The sequence below is a fragment of the Notolabrus celidotus genome, chromosome 14 (assembly GCF_009762535.1).
Source record: "Notolabrus celidotus isolate fNotCel1 chromosome 14, fNotCel1.pri, whole genome shotgun sequence".
Classification (NCBI taxonomy): Eukaryota; Metazoa; Chordata; class Actinopteri; order Labriformes; family Labridae; genus Notolabrus; species Notolabrus celidotus.
Window position 1 is genome coordinate 10,222,858 of NC_048285.1, and position 14,781 is coordinate 10,237,638.

General features: G+C 38.4%; 4 protein-coding genes across 7 annotated transcripts in view; 3 read left to right on the forward strand and 1 right to left on the reverse strand.

Annotated features, from left to right (window-relative positions):
- Positions 1-4,024, reverse strand: part of samsn1a (SAM domain, SH3 domain and nuclear localisation signals 1a) — a 35,835-nt gene extending 31,811 nt beyond the window's left edge. Inside the window, exon 1 of the mRNA XM_034701490.1 lies at positions 3,930-4,024. Within this exon, the coding sequence (XP_034557381.1) occupies positions 3,930-3,971 (42 nt within the window). The 5' untranslated portion in view covers positions 3,972-4,024. The remainder of the gene's footprint in view (positions 1-3,929) is intronic.
- Positions 1,019-3,877, forward strand: LOC117825584. Its single transcript, XM_034701497.1, has 10 exons — positions 1,019-1,220; positions 1,642-1,977; positions 2,063-2,164; positions 2,287-2,331; positions 2,782-2,808; positions 2,937-3,125; positions 3,220-3,264; positions 3,337-3,393; positions 3,498-3,524; positions 3,612-3,877. The coding sequence occupies exons 1-10, from the start codon at positions 1,160-1,162 to the stop codon at positions 3,668-3,670; spliced, it is 948 nt and encodes a 315-aa protein (XP_034557388.1). The 5' UTR covers positions 1,019-1,159; the 3' UTR covers positions 3,671-3,877.
- LOC117825582 (zona pellucida sperm-binding protein 4-like) lies at positions 3,998-6,333 on the forward strand. 4 transcript variants are annotated; one of them, XM_034701493.1, is made up of 10 exons: positions 3,998-4,147; positions 4,314-4,435; positions 4,515-4,617; positions 4,698-4,915; positions 5,001-5,089; positions 5,155-5,288; positions 5,429-5,615; positions 5,706-5,844; positions 5,970-6,033; positions 6,142-6,333. In XM_034701493.1, exons 1-10 carry the CDS (start codon positions 4,033-4,035, stop codon positions 6,231-6,233), a joined length of 1,263 nt encoding a protein of 420 aa, XP_034557384.1. In that variant the 5' UTR covers positions 3,998-4,032; the 3' UTR covers positions 6,234-6,333. The 4 variants fall into 4 exon arrangements, with proteins under 4 accessions (XP_034557384.1, XP_034557383.1, XP_034557386.1 ...); XM_034701492.1 differs by having other exon boundaries at positions 3,999-4,240; XM_034701495.1 differs by having other exon boundaries at positions 4,030-4,240; positions 4,285-4,435.
- A 2,126-nt stretch (positions 6,334-8,459) lies between these two features.
- dhx40 (DEAH (Asp-Glu-Ala-His) box polypeptide 40) lies at positions 8,460-13,827 on the forward strand. The gene is given in 18 exon segments (XM_034701489.1): positions 8,460-8,805; positions 9,760-9,905; positions 9,995-10,114; positions 10,255-10,491; positions 10,603-10,669; positions 10,754-10,885; positions 11,032-11,131; positions 11,216-11,302; positions 11,438-11,620; positions 11,722-11,802; positions 11,922-12,079; positions 12,318-12,344; positions 12,347-12,431; positions 12,590-12,698; positions 12,782-12,876; positions 13,006-13,075; positions 13,201-13,429; positions 13,620-13,827. Coding segments are annotated over 18 exon segments (2,190 nt in total). The 5' UTR covers positions 8,460-8,663; the 3' UTR covers positions 13,742-13,827.
- The last annotated feature ends 954 nt before the right edge of the window (positions 13,828-14,781 follow it).

Below are 14,781 nucleotides of genomic sequence, written 5' to 3' on the forward strand. Positions count from 1 at the left end.
GAGTGCATCCTAAATAGGTTCATTATTATGGTTAAAAGATGCCAATTTGAGATGGTGAAAGGAAAATCGACATTATAATAAATCAATGAGTGCAGCATACTATACTATAAAGGTAGTTACTGTTGTTGCCTACCTAAAGTCTTTCAAGATTAGATCAGTATGGTATCTTTGTTATAAAGGTTGTGCTCCATAACTCAGAGGCAAATATTGCACCTCTTTCTCAAGTAGACTACATTAGTTTAACTTATCTAGGCCTCAGTCAGTCAGTCAGTCTGCCTGTCTGTCTGTCTGCCTATCTGTATGCCGGCCTGCCTGCCTGCCTGACTGACTGACAAACTGACAGACTGACAGACTGACTGCCTGCCTGCCTGCCTGCCTCACTGTATGGGGAAATGTATGTTATGTTTACATTAATGTAAGTCCAAGAACCCAAATGTTCACCTAGGAAACATGCCTTCCTATTCATGAGAAGAAACCAGATTAGCAAAAAGGTACAGTGTCCAGTACTGCTTTTTGTACAGCTGACAGCACATTGCTTCATTTATTCTACTGTTCACAGTTTTTTAAATTGTTACAGAAAATTCTCTCCCATGGTCTCTTTTTCACACCCTCTTGATCTCTTTTACTTTCTGTCTGCAGTGTGTCCTGTCTGTCTGCTAGCCTCACTCCCACCCTGACCGCACCCACTCTCTTTGAAATCATTTAGAAAATATTTGAGTTGTATCCAGTGGATCAAGTTATCTTATTTAATTATATTTTCATTTTTAAAGTAAGAATAGATGTTTCTTTCAAACAAAATCTAATAATCTCATGCTTTTGTGAACATGGGCGACAGAACACCTCTGCACCTATGCTCTGCACCGGCTTTTATTTTTCAACAGGAAGTGGTCAAGAGCAGGAAGTTACAACAAAGATTGCTTAGCACATGTTCATTATTTAAAAGCTGCACATATTAATATGACTTTGGATTTACTTTTTGACCTGGTCACCAGCTAGAGTGAAAATTCTGAGGCTGTTTGTGTGAAAAAAAAAAAAAAAAAAAAAAAAAAAAATTACGTGAATATCTAGATGAAGTCGGGGGCTTGTGGTTTCTCTCCTATGATGCTTGAGTTTAAGAACAGCTTTACCACAATGCTGGTGGTGACAACAGAGGGTGAAAATGAACGGTAGCAGGTTGATTTTCTTTTTAGCCTTGTGCTTTATATGTGTGTCTTCAAATGGTAAGTCCTTTTTGTAAAATTAAAGTGTGAACATATGATATCATATTATTTTATAAACGATATATATATCGTGTGATCTTTTTTTTTACATTATTCTCTCAGTTTAATTTTGCTGTAAGGTTGTGCTTGTATTTTAAGGTTGTAAATATATAACCAATATGCTGTTATATGAATATATTAAATGCTATTGTGTTTTATATAATGAGGATCTTATTTTCCTCCCTAAATTTTCCCATTTCACACACGTTGGTTATAAAATAATCAAATATTTAATTTTGTAAGAATCTGCTTATTTTCTTTTAAATGTGTACATATTTGTACGAGATACAGCATCATATGTTTTGTTTTATTTCTAACAAGATCGTATTTATGAAAACTGGCCAAAGCTTTAAACTCCCTGTATTTCTTTCTTACTGTTTAGATCAGACTGCGCAGGATCAGTATTCAAAAGTTTGTGAGATGCACAATCTCAGTGCTCAACTTGGTTCCTCTGTACTCCTCCCTTGCAACTTGAGAACAAGTAATACCACTCGGGTGTCATGGGCCCAAACTTCTGGGGGGGACCTTGTCCTCCTCAGATCTGATGGCCGTATTCAGTTCACAGACCCCAGATATGGGCGAGTGAAAGCATTTCCAAACCAAGGCTCAGAGGGGAATTTCTCCATCCGCATTGATGAACTTCAAAACTCAGACCTGGGGTTTTATTTCTGCACGTGGGAAGACGAATGCATTCAAGTGGATTTGTTTGCTGAAGAAGGTACAAGTGTTTCTGAGAGCAGACAAATAAATGAGTGAGTGTTTCCTGTTACATATGTATCTGTAAACCACAACTTTTTTTGCAGGTACACCGAGCAGGCACATGAGACTTATGATTTACGTGTGTGTCAGTGTGGCGGTGATCATGCTGATGTGTGTTGGCGGTTACTTCTGCATGAAATGCACACGTGAGTACCTTCTAAGTGTTGCACTCTGAGTCTAAAAATATCTATAAAGAGTTTTAATATTTCATAATTGAATAGATGGGTGAATGGATTGGTTGTCTATTTACACACTTTGTTTATTTCAGGTATCTGTAATAAAACACCCAAGGACAATGCTGCAGGTGCTGAGGGTAAGCAATCATTTCAGAATCTACCATTTATATTAGATCTGTCAAATGATATTGTCCAACCCAGACATTTAAGTTGTATGAAACGTACACGTTATCTTGTTAATGTTGTTAACTCATTTTAATTAATTTATCCATAGCCAATGTATCTTGTGTTATGTATAATCTGAGTCAACTCTTATTGAAAAATTAAATAACCATATTTGAAGCTTCACAAGGGTGAGAGGGAACTACTTCTTTAAGGTTCAGTTTCAAAATGTCGCACAACAGCTGCCAGTGCTCCACCTACAGGACCAGGCAGAATACATTTTGAAAAGCATTTAGATAATCAATCATGATACAGCATATTCACTTAACTTTACCTTGTATATGTGAAACAGATCACAAGATAGAAACTTGGTGTATCATATCTTAACAGGGTTTTGCTGAAATAATTTTTTCCTTTTCTTTCAGAAGCATACGATAATGACGTTGTTTATGGTGAGTTTATCAAGCTCTTCTTCCTTTGATTATTTACCCGCTGATTCATTGTTTCACATAAATAAATGTATTTTATCCTACATTTAACATCACAAATACTTAACAAAGTGTCCTTCTCTCAATATCAGAAAATGATGACCAAAACCCAGCCAACCAACAAGGTGACCAGAACAGAAATCAGTGCACTCCACCAGCAGTTCTGTCTGATCCTGATACGACTCAGCCCAGCCAAAGCACAAGTGGGGGTTATCAGAACTCAAGCCAGTTTAAATTTGTGAGGATGGAACGTCAGAGCACCAAACGGAGATTTCACACAGGTGCTTAAATTCAGAAGAATTAGTGCAGTACTGGTGAGTCTCATCACGTTAAAGTAACCTAATCTTATTGTTCTCTCTCCTCTCACCTCCCCAGAACTCTTCAACAGAATCCGACAAGCAAGCAGTCGCCATTATTATGGTAACATTACCTCTTAAATTCTTACACATCATTTCACTGCTGTCAGAAATTCAACTCTATTATTGTACACAGTTAATCGTGGTGAACTCAGCAACCAACGCGCAACTCAGACAGCACACTTTAACAGAGGTATTAATTCAATCATCCTTCCATAATCTGTGTGGATGATTTATCTGCCTGTTTATGTGGAAAGAAAACTTTTTCTCGTCTTAAAATCATTCGTTTCGCTGCAGGTTTGGGGAAGAGGAGAGCCCAACAAGGTGAGTCCTGATTTAATCTGTCCCTCTAATCAGACTGATATTACTGTGCACTGATCTGCTCTCCCCCTTCTGTTGTTTCCTTCTCAGATTCTGAATACAACAACCCAATTTACAACAGGAGCACAGAGCGGCTGGACCAAATGTAGAAAACAGAGGGCTCTGCTAAAACAGCTTTATGTTTAGTTTCACAATACTGATTGTGAATTTGACTTAAACAGCTTAAATTTGATGCTTTTAGTCTAGCATTGTTTGTTGCATTATTTCATTTTTTCCTATGTATTTCTATCAAATGTATTAGATCATGTGTGATTGTATTTTGCTAAATTGAATAAAAATCTAAAATTCAAACACAATCAAGAAGTAGTCTGTGTTAGAATAGAGGAACGGCTGATTTAAACACAGTACCTTTAGAGCTGGTGTTTCTGTTTCTTTCACTCTCTTGAACATTGTGCCAATTAAGTCAAATGAGAAGCAGCTGCTCTGCCTGTCTCCAGCTCAACATCGAAACATGGTGACCAACAGTGCAATTCTGGTGACATTCATTTCAGTATTGCTCCTCTCTGTGAAATGCGGAGGCGCTGTGGTTACCAGACACCTTCAATCCACAGTTCATCACACTAATAGTAATTATAAATCAACTTGTCATGATAAGTTCATGTCTGTTTACATACTAAAGGAACAATTTCCTGATCTTCCTTTCAACATTTATATTCAAGGTAAGTCAAATAATATGCATCCATGAAGACGCGCTGCTTTGTAGTTTTTGTGTTGGCTCTTTTTTTCACGTAGATGAACACAGTGGATATCACCAAGCCATTGCTGTACCACCACAGTGCCACTACATCCTCAGAGAAACTGAAAGCTTCATTAACTTGACAGTTGCCTCTCATGGGTGTTTTGTGAGAAGACAAGTAAGCTTGTGTGTCTGTACTATACTTCTCACACTTTTTTTCTCAACATATTGTCATCTGAGCTTCTTTTTTTCTGTAGAAATATCACACCCACTTGCCTGTTGTTATCATGGGACATGCAGAGAAGGGAAGACTTGAGATTGAAAAGAGAATACATGTCATCTGTGAGAGGAAAATCAAAGGTAGTAACTCTGAACAGATTGATTGCATGACATGCATTTCAGCCTGTTGTTTCACCAATAGTTAACTGTGTTTCCTATAGAGATGAAGAAATTTGAGTATCCACTGGTATCAGGAAATCATTTCTGCAGCAAAGATGGGTTCAACATTAACATTTCTCAGAATGCAACTGTCCCCCATCTGGACCTGGATGCACTCTGGGTCCCTTCTGGACTAAGTGCAAACTGTAAACCCCAAAAAAGATCCAAAGAGGCCGTCACCTTCAACTTTCCATTCACTGATTGTGGTACACAGTACTCGGTAAATGTTAATAAATCACACGGACAGTTTTTTGTCTGATCGGGAGGTTTTTTTTGAAATAATCAAACAGATTATTTTTTTGCAGGCAGGAGATGGTATTATAAAATACTGGGTTAAGGTTGAGGTGAAACAACATCCACAGAAGGGCTCTATATTTCGTAACACTCCTTTCAGGTAAGAAACAAACTGTCTCTCTAATTGCTTTTTGAAGGTACTGGGACTCATTTATGTTTTTGCAGTCTTACAGTACATTGTAGCTTCATGCTGGCCCAAATTACCCAGCTGGGCCTCAACATTGAACAGGAAAAATTCCAGGACCCCTTCACATTGAAGAGTGAGGGAATACTGAGTACTGGAGTGAGATTTGCCAAAGGTAATGTCAAACTTACATTATTTTTTGTTCATATTTTCAAACTATCCATGATTTTTTTTTCATAACCTTATGTATCTGAATGCATGTGTATAGAAAATTCCTTCATATATCTTGTTACTTAATTTTTTTTTAATCCACAGATCCAAATTATAGGACATTTTATTCCTCTCGTGACCCTCCTGTGGTCAAGCTTGGCCTGCCAGTGTACGTAGACATCTATGTGCTCAAACATGAGGACCGAGACTTGGTGCTGTTGCTGGAGGACTGCTGGGCAACTCCCACTAAAAACCCTCATGACAAACAAAGATGGGACCTACTTGTTAAAGGGTGAATTCAAATGTTATAACAGGAACATTTTTGTTTACTAATCTCCGCTTGTAATTTGATCAATGAAGCTCTTTTCTCTTTTTCACACAGCTGTCCTTTCAGTGGTGATAGCCACATGACTGTTGTGTTGCCAGTTGTCTCCAGTAAGGAGATGAAGTATCCCTCTCTCCATAAGTGGATGGCCTTCAAGCTGTTCTCATTTGTGAAGTCCCAGTCAGATGAAAACCTGGTATGTATGATAAATCCAAACAATGACAGAAATTCACATTATGATAACGAATATAAACATATATGCATGCTCTTCAGTGATTTTGAGCCATGGTGTTTGTCTAAAAGGTATTATTGACCTTACAGGTATATCTGCACTGTGACATAAAGTTCTGTAAAGGACCGGATTGTTCACAGTCCTGCAGCAATGGTAAGAGGAACTGGAGTCTTTAGCATTTTGTAATTTGGACCTGACTGATAGGGTACAACATTTTTGCATGCAAGACTGTAAACAATGGTGTCTTCTTTCTTTGTTCAGAAAGGCGTAAAACAAGATGGATCACACCACAGCTTGGGCAGAGTACTCTTTTTAGTGTAGTCTCTGGTGGACCTCTTCTTTATCTAATGTAAAATGCCTTCTAGAAAGCTTCTAAAGTAGTGTGCAACAACTTCTCTGAACATCCATGTGAACCTCACATGGACTTCATATAAAGGCTAATAAGCAAAAAGATTCAAGAGCTCTTTTTTGGTGAGTGAATAATTATTCTGCACAGCTGCAGTTCAATGTAATTTTAACCAACTTCATATGACTTGGACAATTTGCCCTCTAGGCAAATGAGAATTTGACATGGGGTTCGATGGATGTGCAAAATGATCTTTCTTTTTTAATTCCCCCCCTCTTTTTATTATATTAGGGAATACCGACACTAAAGCCTAAAGGCCTATAACTTCAACAATATGAGTCATAGATAGGGACATGCTCCAACTTAAATGTTGACAGATGCTTGGTCTGTTATAGCCTCTTTGGTTCTTCTGTTCAATACCAGAGAGGAAACTCTGCGGTTGACACTTGGTCATGTAAAAATATGTATGTGTGTGTGTGTGAACTGATGAATATTTTTAGAAAGCCAATATTTATGATTTGAAGTCTAGAGTCAACTCAAGCTGAACAGCTGTATTAGGACTTGAGCACTACATCTGTATTGTAATTGCCATACCTTTTTTTGAATTTCTTCAACTTTTCTTCTAACTGCTTTTACGTGACTCGAGACTTACCAAAATTTGCACACACATCAATCAATCAATCAATCAGTCTTTATTTGTATAGCGCCAAATCACAACAAACGTTACCTCAGGACGCTTTTACAAACATAGGAGGTCTAGACCACTCTATGTCAAATTATGAACAGAGACCCAACTTCAAGACAGGGTAAGACTCAATCTGACCCCACCTTAATCCATCATGAGCATTGCACATCGCAGTATTTAGCTAGTTACAGTGGTGAGGAAAAACTTCCTTTTAACAGGCAGAAACCTCAGGCAGAACCAGACTCATGTTAGACAGCCATCATGCCTCGACCGAGTTGGGTCTGGAAAGTGTTGGGTCTGGACACACATAAGGATTTCATTTTATGAAAGACGACTTTTACAGAGTATGTCACAAGGAGTAATTCAATTAAGACTGCATTAAGTAAAATGTAACATAAATTCTCTCATTAGTGAATTTAATTTGTGGTATAGTCTTTTTTTTAAACAGCCATGGTACTTAAGTGCAGATACATGTACATCTGAAGAATGAACCAACTTTTTGGAGTGAATATACATGCAGTTGATGGAACTTGGACAACAAGTCCGTCTACATATCACAGCCTAAGCAGCTAGGCGTCATGCCATGTGCTTTTCTCAAGAGCATCATACTGATTTGTATGGTATAGCCCCACTTAAAGCTGCTGTTGGTAGTCACAGAGTAAACATCTGTTCAGAGAGATGGACTTTGAATGCCAACACTATTCCTCCCAACCAGATTTCCTCTTAGCACCCCCATACAGATCTATGTGCGCAATCATGATAGTGCCGGACTCATAACCAATCTGAGGACGTAGTAGGGGCCGCCTCTTAACCATCAGGATAGAGGATTGGAAATGAGCTATGATTCGTACGTTATAACGTGAATAACGAGGGGAATAATAACATTGCTTGATACAAAGTCATTGGAAAACGCAGAGATTTCACAATAGTCTCAATTTACTGCACTTACCGATGAGTACCGATGGGTACTTTAAGTACAGATACATGAACATGTGAAGAATGAATCGACTTTTTGGAGTGAAAGTACATGCAGCTGATGTAAATTGGACAACGAGTCTTCTACATAGTGCAGCCTAAGCAGCAAGGCGTTATGCCATGTGTTTTTCTCAAGAGCATCACACTTCTTTGTATGGTATGGCCCCACTTAAAAGGCCATTTACAAATCGAATGGCTCATTATAGAAATGGTCGCAGCCTTTTTTTGCATTTGTAATAACCTGATAAATATCAGTATTATTATCACATACATTTTATCCATAAAAGACACTCTTGTGCTTTATCAAACAAATATATGTGATAATACTGATATTTAAAAATATATGTGATAATAATACTGATATTTATCAGGTTATTACACATTGATGAAAAAAGATTAGACTTCCATATGAAGAGATCAAGATATTTGAATAGTCCTATAATTAGTCCACATTGTGTCGGCACCATACACTTGTGCACAAAGCTTAACAGCAGCTACTGTGACTTTACTGTGCAGGATGAGCTTCGGTCACGTGTCCACGAATCAGCCAATAGAAACGAACAAAGGGTAAGTTTGCGGAAGTCATTGAGTAAGCTTCTCGAGCTCTGGCGTGTAGTAAGCTGAAACAAGATAGGAAAGAAATTTTAAGGCAAATTATATATTTGAATATTGCCTGTGGGCATCAGTCGCGTGACCTACAAATTAATAATAGATTATTTGGGCTTTGTTGCTCCTCACACTGAAAACTGATGGTAAGGGTAGTCGAAGGTCTCAGTCATGTCGGAGTCCAAACATCTGCCGATATATCAGCATAAAGCCAAGCTGATTCAGGCCGTGAAAGAAAGCGACTTTCTGGTTGTCACCGGTGAGACTGGCAGTGGAAAAACCACACAACTTCCACAGTATCTGCATCAAGCAGGTATGCTCTCATTTTGCTGTTATGCTTAATTGAAAATGAAGGTATCGAGGTTACAGCTTAAGAGGTAAAGCAGAACAAATCTGAGACAAAGGGGAATTATTTTGTGTAAAAAACATCTAGATACATTTTGATGCAATAACAACCTCAACCTGAGAGTTATGCCCTGTTAAAAATAACTTGGGTGGGTAATTACGAAGCACTGAGACTTGTTTTACAAATTATATGAACGACTATGAACTTTCATACAAATATCAGCCTTGAAGTTACATGACATGAAGTACATAAACAAACCTAAATGGTTATTTTATAATAAATACAGATGCATAAGTGGGGGTGGAACATTTCCAGTAAATTTCCTTGGGAAGTTAAGCTGGGGAATTTTGGGAATATTTTAAATTGGAAACTATTTATGGGAATTAACTGGGACTTAACTGGGAATTGAGGGTAATTTAATGGAAAGGTATCATATTCAAGCATAAATATTTGTTAAATATAAGCAGACATCCATCCAAAATAATACAATTAAAACAGATTTATTTGTAAGTTGAGCTGTATCAAGTGTTATCTATTTTATTGAACAATCAATCCTTTAATTGCAGAACAAAAACATGAATGTTGAGTTAAATATTACTCATCCCCCCCGACCCATCTCATTCAAAAATGAACAAAAATGCAATCCCAACAAAGTCCCATTCAAAATGTTAAATGAAAAGAGCCTCTCTCCCTCCAACAAAGCCCCATTCGACATACAAATAAAAAAAGCATCTTCTTGCATGAAATCTGGTTGTTTTAGTCAGGATTATGCTGAAATATATTTTCCCCAACTATATTTAAGTTCCCTATTAAGAGCCAACCTTCAATTGAGTAAGCTCCTGGTTTATTCCCATAAATTCCTGTTAATTCCCAATGTTAATACTTGCAACCATTTATGTAGATTATCTCTTATTCTTCTAGGTATTTGTAAATATGGCAAAATTGGGATTACTCAGCCTCGCCGAGTGGCAGCTATCACAGTGGCCCAGAGAGTAGCCCAGGAGATGCAGTGCACTCTGGGCAGAGAGGTCGGTTACCAAGTACGCTTCGATGACTGCACAACACAGGTGAGTGGCAGATGACCCAGCCTCTGTGAAATCCAAAGTATGTGCTGTTAATGTTCAAAAGTATTAAGTCTTGCCTTTGTTTGAGCCAGGACACGGTGGTGAAGTACATGACGGATGGCTGTTTGCTAAGAGAGGTCCTGGCAGATCCTTCACTTTCTCAGTACAGTGTTATTGTCTTAGATGAAGTCCACGAGCGCAGTCTCAGTACGGTGAGTCAGTACATGACATTTACCCAACATTATTAATGATTATCAACTATATTGTGCATGATTCTTTAAGATGCATCCCAATGTTTTTGTTTCTGTTGCTCTTTCAGTACACTTGGATTAATTGTTTGTATTTTTTGCAGGATATTCTCCTTGGCTTACTGAAAAAAATCTTCTCTGATCCTGCTGAGGCTTCTCGTGGGAGGTCTTTTCCTCTGAAGGTGGTAGTAATGTCCGCCACGATGGAAACTGATAAACTTTCAGCCTTTCTTGACGACTGCCCGGTTTTTACCATTCCTGGGAGGACTTTTCCTGTCACCTGCACATTTGGCTTTGCTGTAGGACCAAAAGACATAGAGAGCACTAATTATGTCAAAGAGGTACTTAATTTATTTTTTAAGAAGGAAAAACATGGCGCTACAACTTTTCGCTGATTAATTAATCAAGTTTTGATATGTTTTTGTAACTTGAAGCAATCTTTTGCTCCTTAGGTTGTCAGAGTGGCCCTTGATTTGCACTCAAATGAAATGGCTGGAGATATCCTAGTGTTTTTAACAGGTTAGTCTTATTTCTAAAGCTCTAAGATTACAAAAATATGTCAACCTGGAAATGTTTCTTACACTCATTTTCTGTGTTCGACAGGTCAGTCAGAGATTGAGAAAGCTTGTGACTTGTTGTATGAGAAAGCTGAAAATATAGACTATCGCTATGATGTAATGGACCCAACAGTAGAGGGACTCCTTATTTTGCCCCTTTATGGATCCATGCCCACTGGTAAATATATACAACACTATATTCATTTCAGTCTTTGTGAAGTTGAATATAGTTGTTGCTTTTTCAGATCTCTTTCTTTCTGATGACAATGCAGAAGAAAACACAACTCCTGGGAAATAATGTTATCATATTTCTCCTCATCACAGATCAACAGAGGCAGATCTTCCAGCCTCCTCCTCAAAGGATAAGGAAATGTGTCGTAGCGACTAACATTGCAGCAACATCTCTCACTATCAACGGCATTAAGTAAGTGAGGCATGTGGTCACTTGTTTACTTGTTCACCTAAGAACGGATACTGTATTCATGATTTAATTCTTAATTCCATTAAGGTACATCGTGGACAGCGGGTTTGTGAAGCAACTTAACCACAACTCCAGGGTGGGCATGGATATCCTAGAGGTGGTGCCTATTTCAAAGTGAGTTTTTTTTTATATATTAAAATGCCATTTCAAACTTTAAAAAAAATGTTTTTGAGGTAACGTTCTGGCTATCAGCCATGCCAGTAAGAAAGCTAGCTTTGACGTTTTTGGTGGGGGATTTTCTATTCCTAGGAGTGAGGCTCAGCAGAGAGCAGGCCGAGCTGGAAGAACCTCAGCTGGTAAATGCTTTCGGATCTACACCAAGGAATTCTGGGAGAAGAAGATGCCAGAGTTTACAGTTCCAGAAATCCAGAGGACAAGTTTGACTGCAGTGGTACTCACACTCAAGTGTCTGGGCATTCATGATGTCATTAGGTACCTTGATACCCTATCTGGGTCTTTGTGCTCTCTTACTGTTCCCTTAGTAATACGTGTTCTCTTTCCTGCAGTAATGGGTTGATTTTATTTTATCTAAGGTTCCCTTATCTTGACTGTCCAGAGGAAAGGTTTATTCTGGAGGCGTTAAAACAGCTCTACCAATATGATGCTATTGACAGGTGAGCGGTTAAAACCCACTGAGATGAGTCACGCTTTTGGTTTTCAAAGTGAAGCATTTGGAAGTACAGTATATTTAATTACCTCTCAAATTCTGATCACTTCTTTGTTTGGGCTCAAGGAGAGGTAGAGTGACCCAGCTGGGGAAACTGATGGTGGAGTTCCCTCTGCAACCGGGCCTTGCGAGGGCCTTGCTCAAAGCAGCATCACTCGGCTGTCAGGACCTGCTTCTCCCTGTGGCAGCCATGCTGTCTGTAGAGAACATTTTCATCAGGCCAGGTCAGCAACTTAGCAGAAAAAAAGCATATTATGCTCAATGAAAAAGAACGTGGGAAGGAAAAATGATGCCAACGAAAAAAGGAAAAACATAAAACCAAAGGAGTATTGTATAGCATGCTGATGAGTTTGTTGATTGATTGGCTGATCAAATGTGTCAGGAAATGGTACATGCAGAAAAGTGTTGAACTGTTTTCACTGTGAGCTCAGAAAGCTTTGACTGATCTCTTCCATCCTTCAGGTCACCCTGACAAGCAGAAAGAGGCAGATAAAAGCACAGAGCGCTGGCTGCTAAGACTGGCAGCATGAACGACTTTGCCACTCTCCTCACTGTGTTTCAGGCATGCAAATCCAGGTAAACAGCATCATTTATTAACTGTACAAATTACTTTTACATCATTTCTATTTTGTGTGAGCAAAAATATGTCATAACTGGCCATGCATGGAATTTAGTACAGTATAACGATACTATTCCAGCCATCATTAGTGTGGGCCTTTTCTTTCATTCTGCAGTGACAGACCCTCAGCGTGGTGTAAAGACAATTGGATCCACTGGAGGGCGCTGAAGTCGGCTCTTAATGTAGAGACTCAACTGCGAGAAATCCTCCTCCACCTCCAGCAGGTACAGTTAAAGCCTGTTTTTTATTAGTCAAGAGCATGCTTCTTATTTGTGTGATATATTTATGCACCTTGTTGTCTTTTTAGAAGAGAGATCTCCCTGAAGAAACATATCATGGAAAGAAGAGTGAGCTCTTCAGACGATGCCTATGCACAGGATACTTCACAAATGTTGCCAGAAGGTATCACCAAGTTTAAAATGAATTATCAAATTCAATTCACCACTAGTAGTCTTCCATTAAACCCCTTCATTGTAATCCCAAATTGGCTGCGAACATTTTCAAAGCAATTTTCCTCTTCATTCCACATAGGTCTATTGGAAAGGTTTTCTGCACAATGGACGGCCATGGATCCATGGTCCACATTCATCCATCATCATCTGTAAGCTGACTGTTGAATTGATGAAAAATAAATGGATCATAAATCTTGTATTTTCTAAAAGATCTAATATATTTGGAACTAATTCTTTCTTTTCTTTTTGGATTCCTCCCCCTCGTTGCTTGAAGCTGTTTGATGAAGAAGCTGAGCTCAACTGGGTTCTCTTTCACGATGTGCTGGTGACCTCTCGAGTTTACATCAGGACAGTGTGTCCCATTCAATATGAGTGGGTGAAGGACTTGCTACCTAAACTCCATGAGGTGGATGTCTATGAACTGAGCAGTGTGGCAAGAGAAGAAGTGACTGATGAGGAGATGAAAAAATGGGAGACCAAGGAAGCAGCCAAAAGGCCATCAGGTGATCAGAATATTTGACAAGATTTGTATCAAAACTTCGATTTTGCACAACTTCATGGATAAGTGTTTGCTTACAGCGTTGGCAATGCATCAAATATTTAGAGGTCATAGAAATGTCCTAAAGGTGAACAAATAATTTTAGGTTATCAAATTAGATTAACAAACTTGCAAATTACTTTGATATTTTTCAGAAGCTTCTATTGAGGATGTCATGAAGAAGCTGGAGAAGAGAAACGACGAAGCCACTGTCAACGATGCTCGTGCTCGCTACCTGCAAAGAAAGCAACAAAGACAGCAAAGTAAAGCTCTGTGATGGAAAGTTATGCAGACAGTGAATTCAATGTGAATTTCTTTTTTGGGAATGATATGAGTAACAAATAAACTTTTTTTACTATTACAGCTCTCCCCCTATCTCTTTATTTTTGCCTTCTACTTTATGCACAATATTGGAGCAGTAGTTTGAAACAAGTTTTATTTTACAAGGCTTTATTAAAGCTGCTGTTGGTAGTCACAGAGTAAACATCTGTTCAGAGAGAGGGACTTCGAAATGTCAACACTATCCCTCCCAACCAGATTTCCTCTTAGCCCCCCAACACAGATCGGCAGTCATGATGGTGCCAGACTCATAACCAGTCAGAGGACGAATTAGGGGCCGCCCCTTAACCAATCAGGACAGAGGATTGTATAGTACTTGATGAGGGTTAAGGTGACTGTATAGTACTTGGTGAGGTTTAAGGTGATTGTATAGTACTTGGTGAGGTTTAAGTTTACTGTATAGTATTTAAAGAGGTTTAAGGTGACTGTATAGTACTTGATGAGGTTTAAGGTTACTGTATAGTACTTGATTAGGTTTAAGGTTACTGTATAGTACTTGATGAGGGTTAAGGTTACTGTGCAGTACTTGATGAGGTTGATTAGGTTTAAGGTTACTGTATAGTACTTGGTAAGGTTTAAGTTTACTGTATAGTACTTGATGAGGTTTAAGGTTACTGTATAGTACTTGATTAGGTTTAAGGTTACTGTATAGTACTTGATGAGGTTTAAGGTTACTGTATAGTACTTGATTAGGTTTAAGGTTACTGTATAGTACTTGATGAGGTGTAAGGTTACTGTATAGTACTTGATTAGGTATAAGGTTACTGTATAGTACTTGATGAGGTTTAAGGTTACTGTATAGTACTTGATGAGGTATAAGGTTACTGTATAGTACTTGATTAGGTATAAGGTTACTGTATAGTACTTGATGAGGTTTAAGGTTACTGAATAGTACTTGGTGAGGTTCAAGGTTACTGTATAGTACTTGATGAGGTTTAAGGTTACTGTATAGTACTTGATGAAGTTTAAGGTTACTGT

Excerpts from the sequence above, each read along its gene's own strand:
- LOC117825584 (XM_034701497.1), top strand. The coding sequence starts at position 1,160 with ATGAACGGTAGCAGGTTGATTTTCTTTTTAGCCTTGTGCTTTATATGT. Across the intron at positions 1,221-1,641 it reads TATATGTGTGTCTTCAAATG|ATCAGACTGCGCAGGATCAG; the intron begins GTAAGTCCTTTT and ends CTTACTGTTTAG. Across the intron at positions 3,525-3,611 it reads GAAGAGGAGAGCCCAACAAG|ATTCTGAATACAACAACCCA; the intron begins GTGAGTCCTGAT and ends TTTCCTTCTCAG.
- LOC117825582 (XM_034701492.1), top strand. The coding sequence starts at position 4,033 with ATGGTGACCAACAGTGCAATTCTGGTGACATTCATTTCAGTATTGCTC. Across the intron at positions 4,241-4,313 it reads TTTCAACATTTATATTCAAG|ATGAACACAGTGGATATCAC; the intron begins GTAAGTCAAATA and ends TTTTTCACGTAG. Across the intron at positions 5,845-5,969 it reads CCCAGTCAGATGAAAACCTG|GTATATCTGCACTGTGACAT; the intron begins GTATGTATGATA and ends TTGACCTTACAG.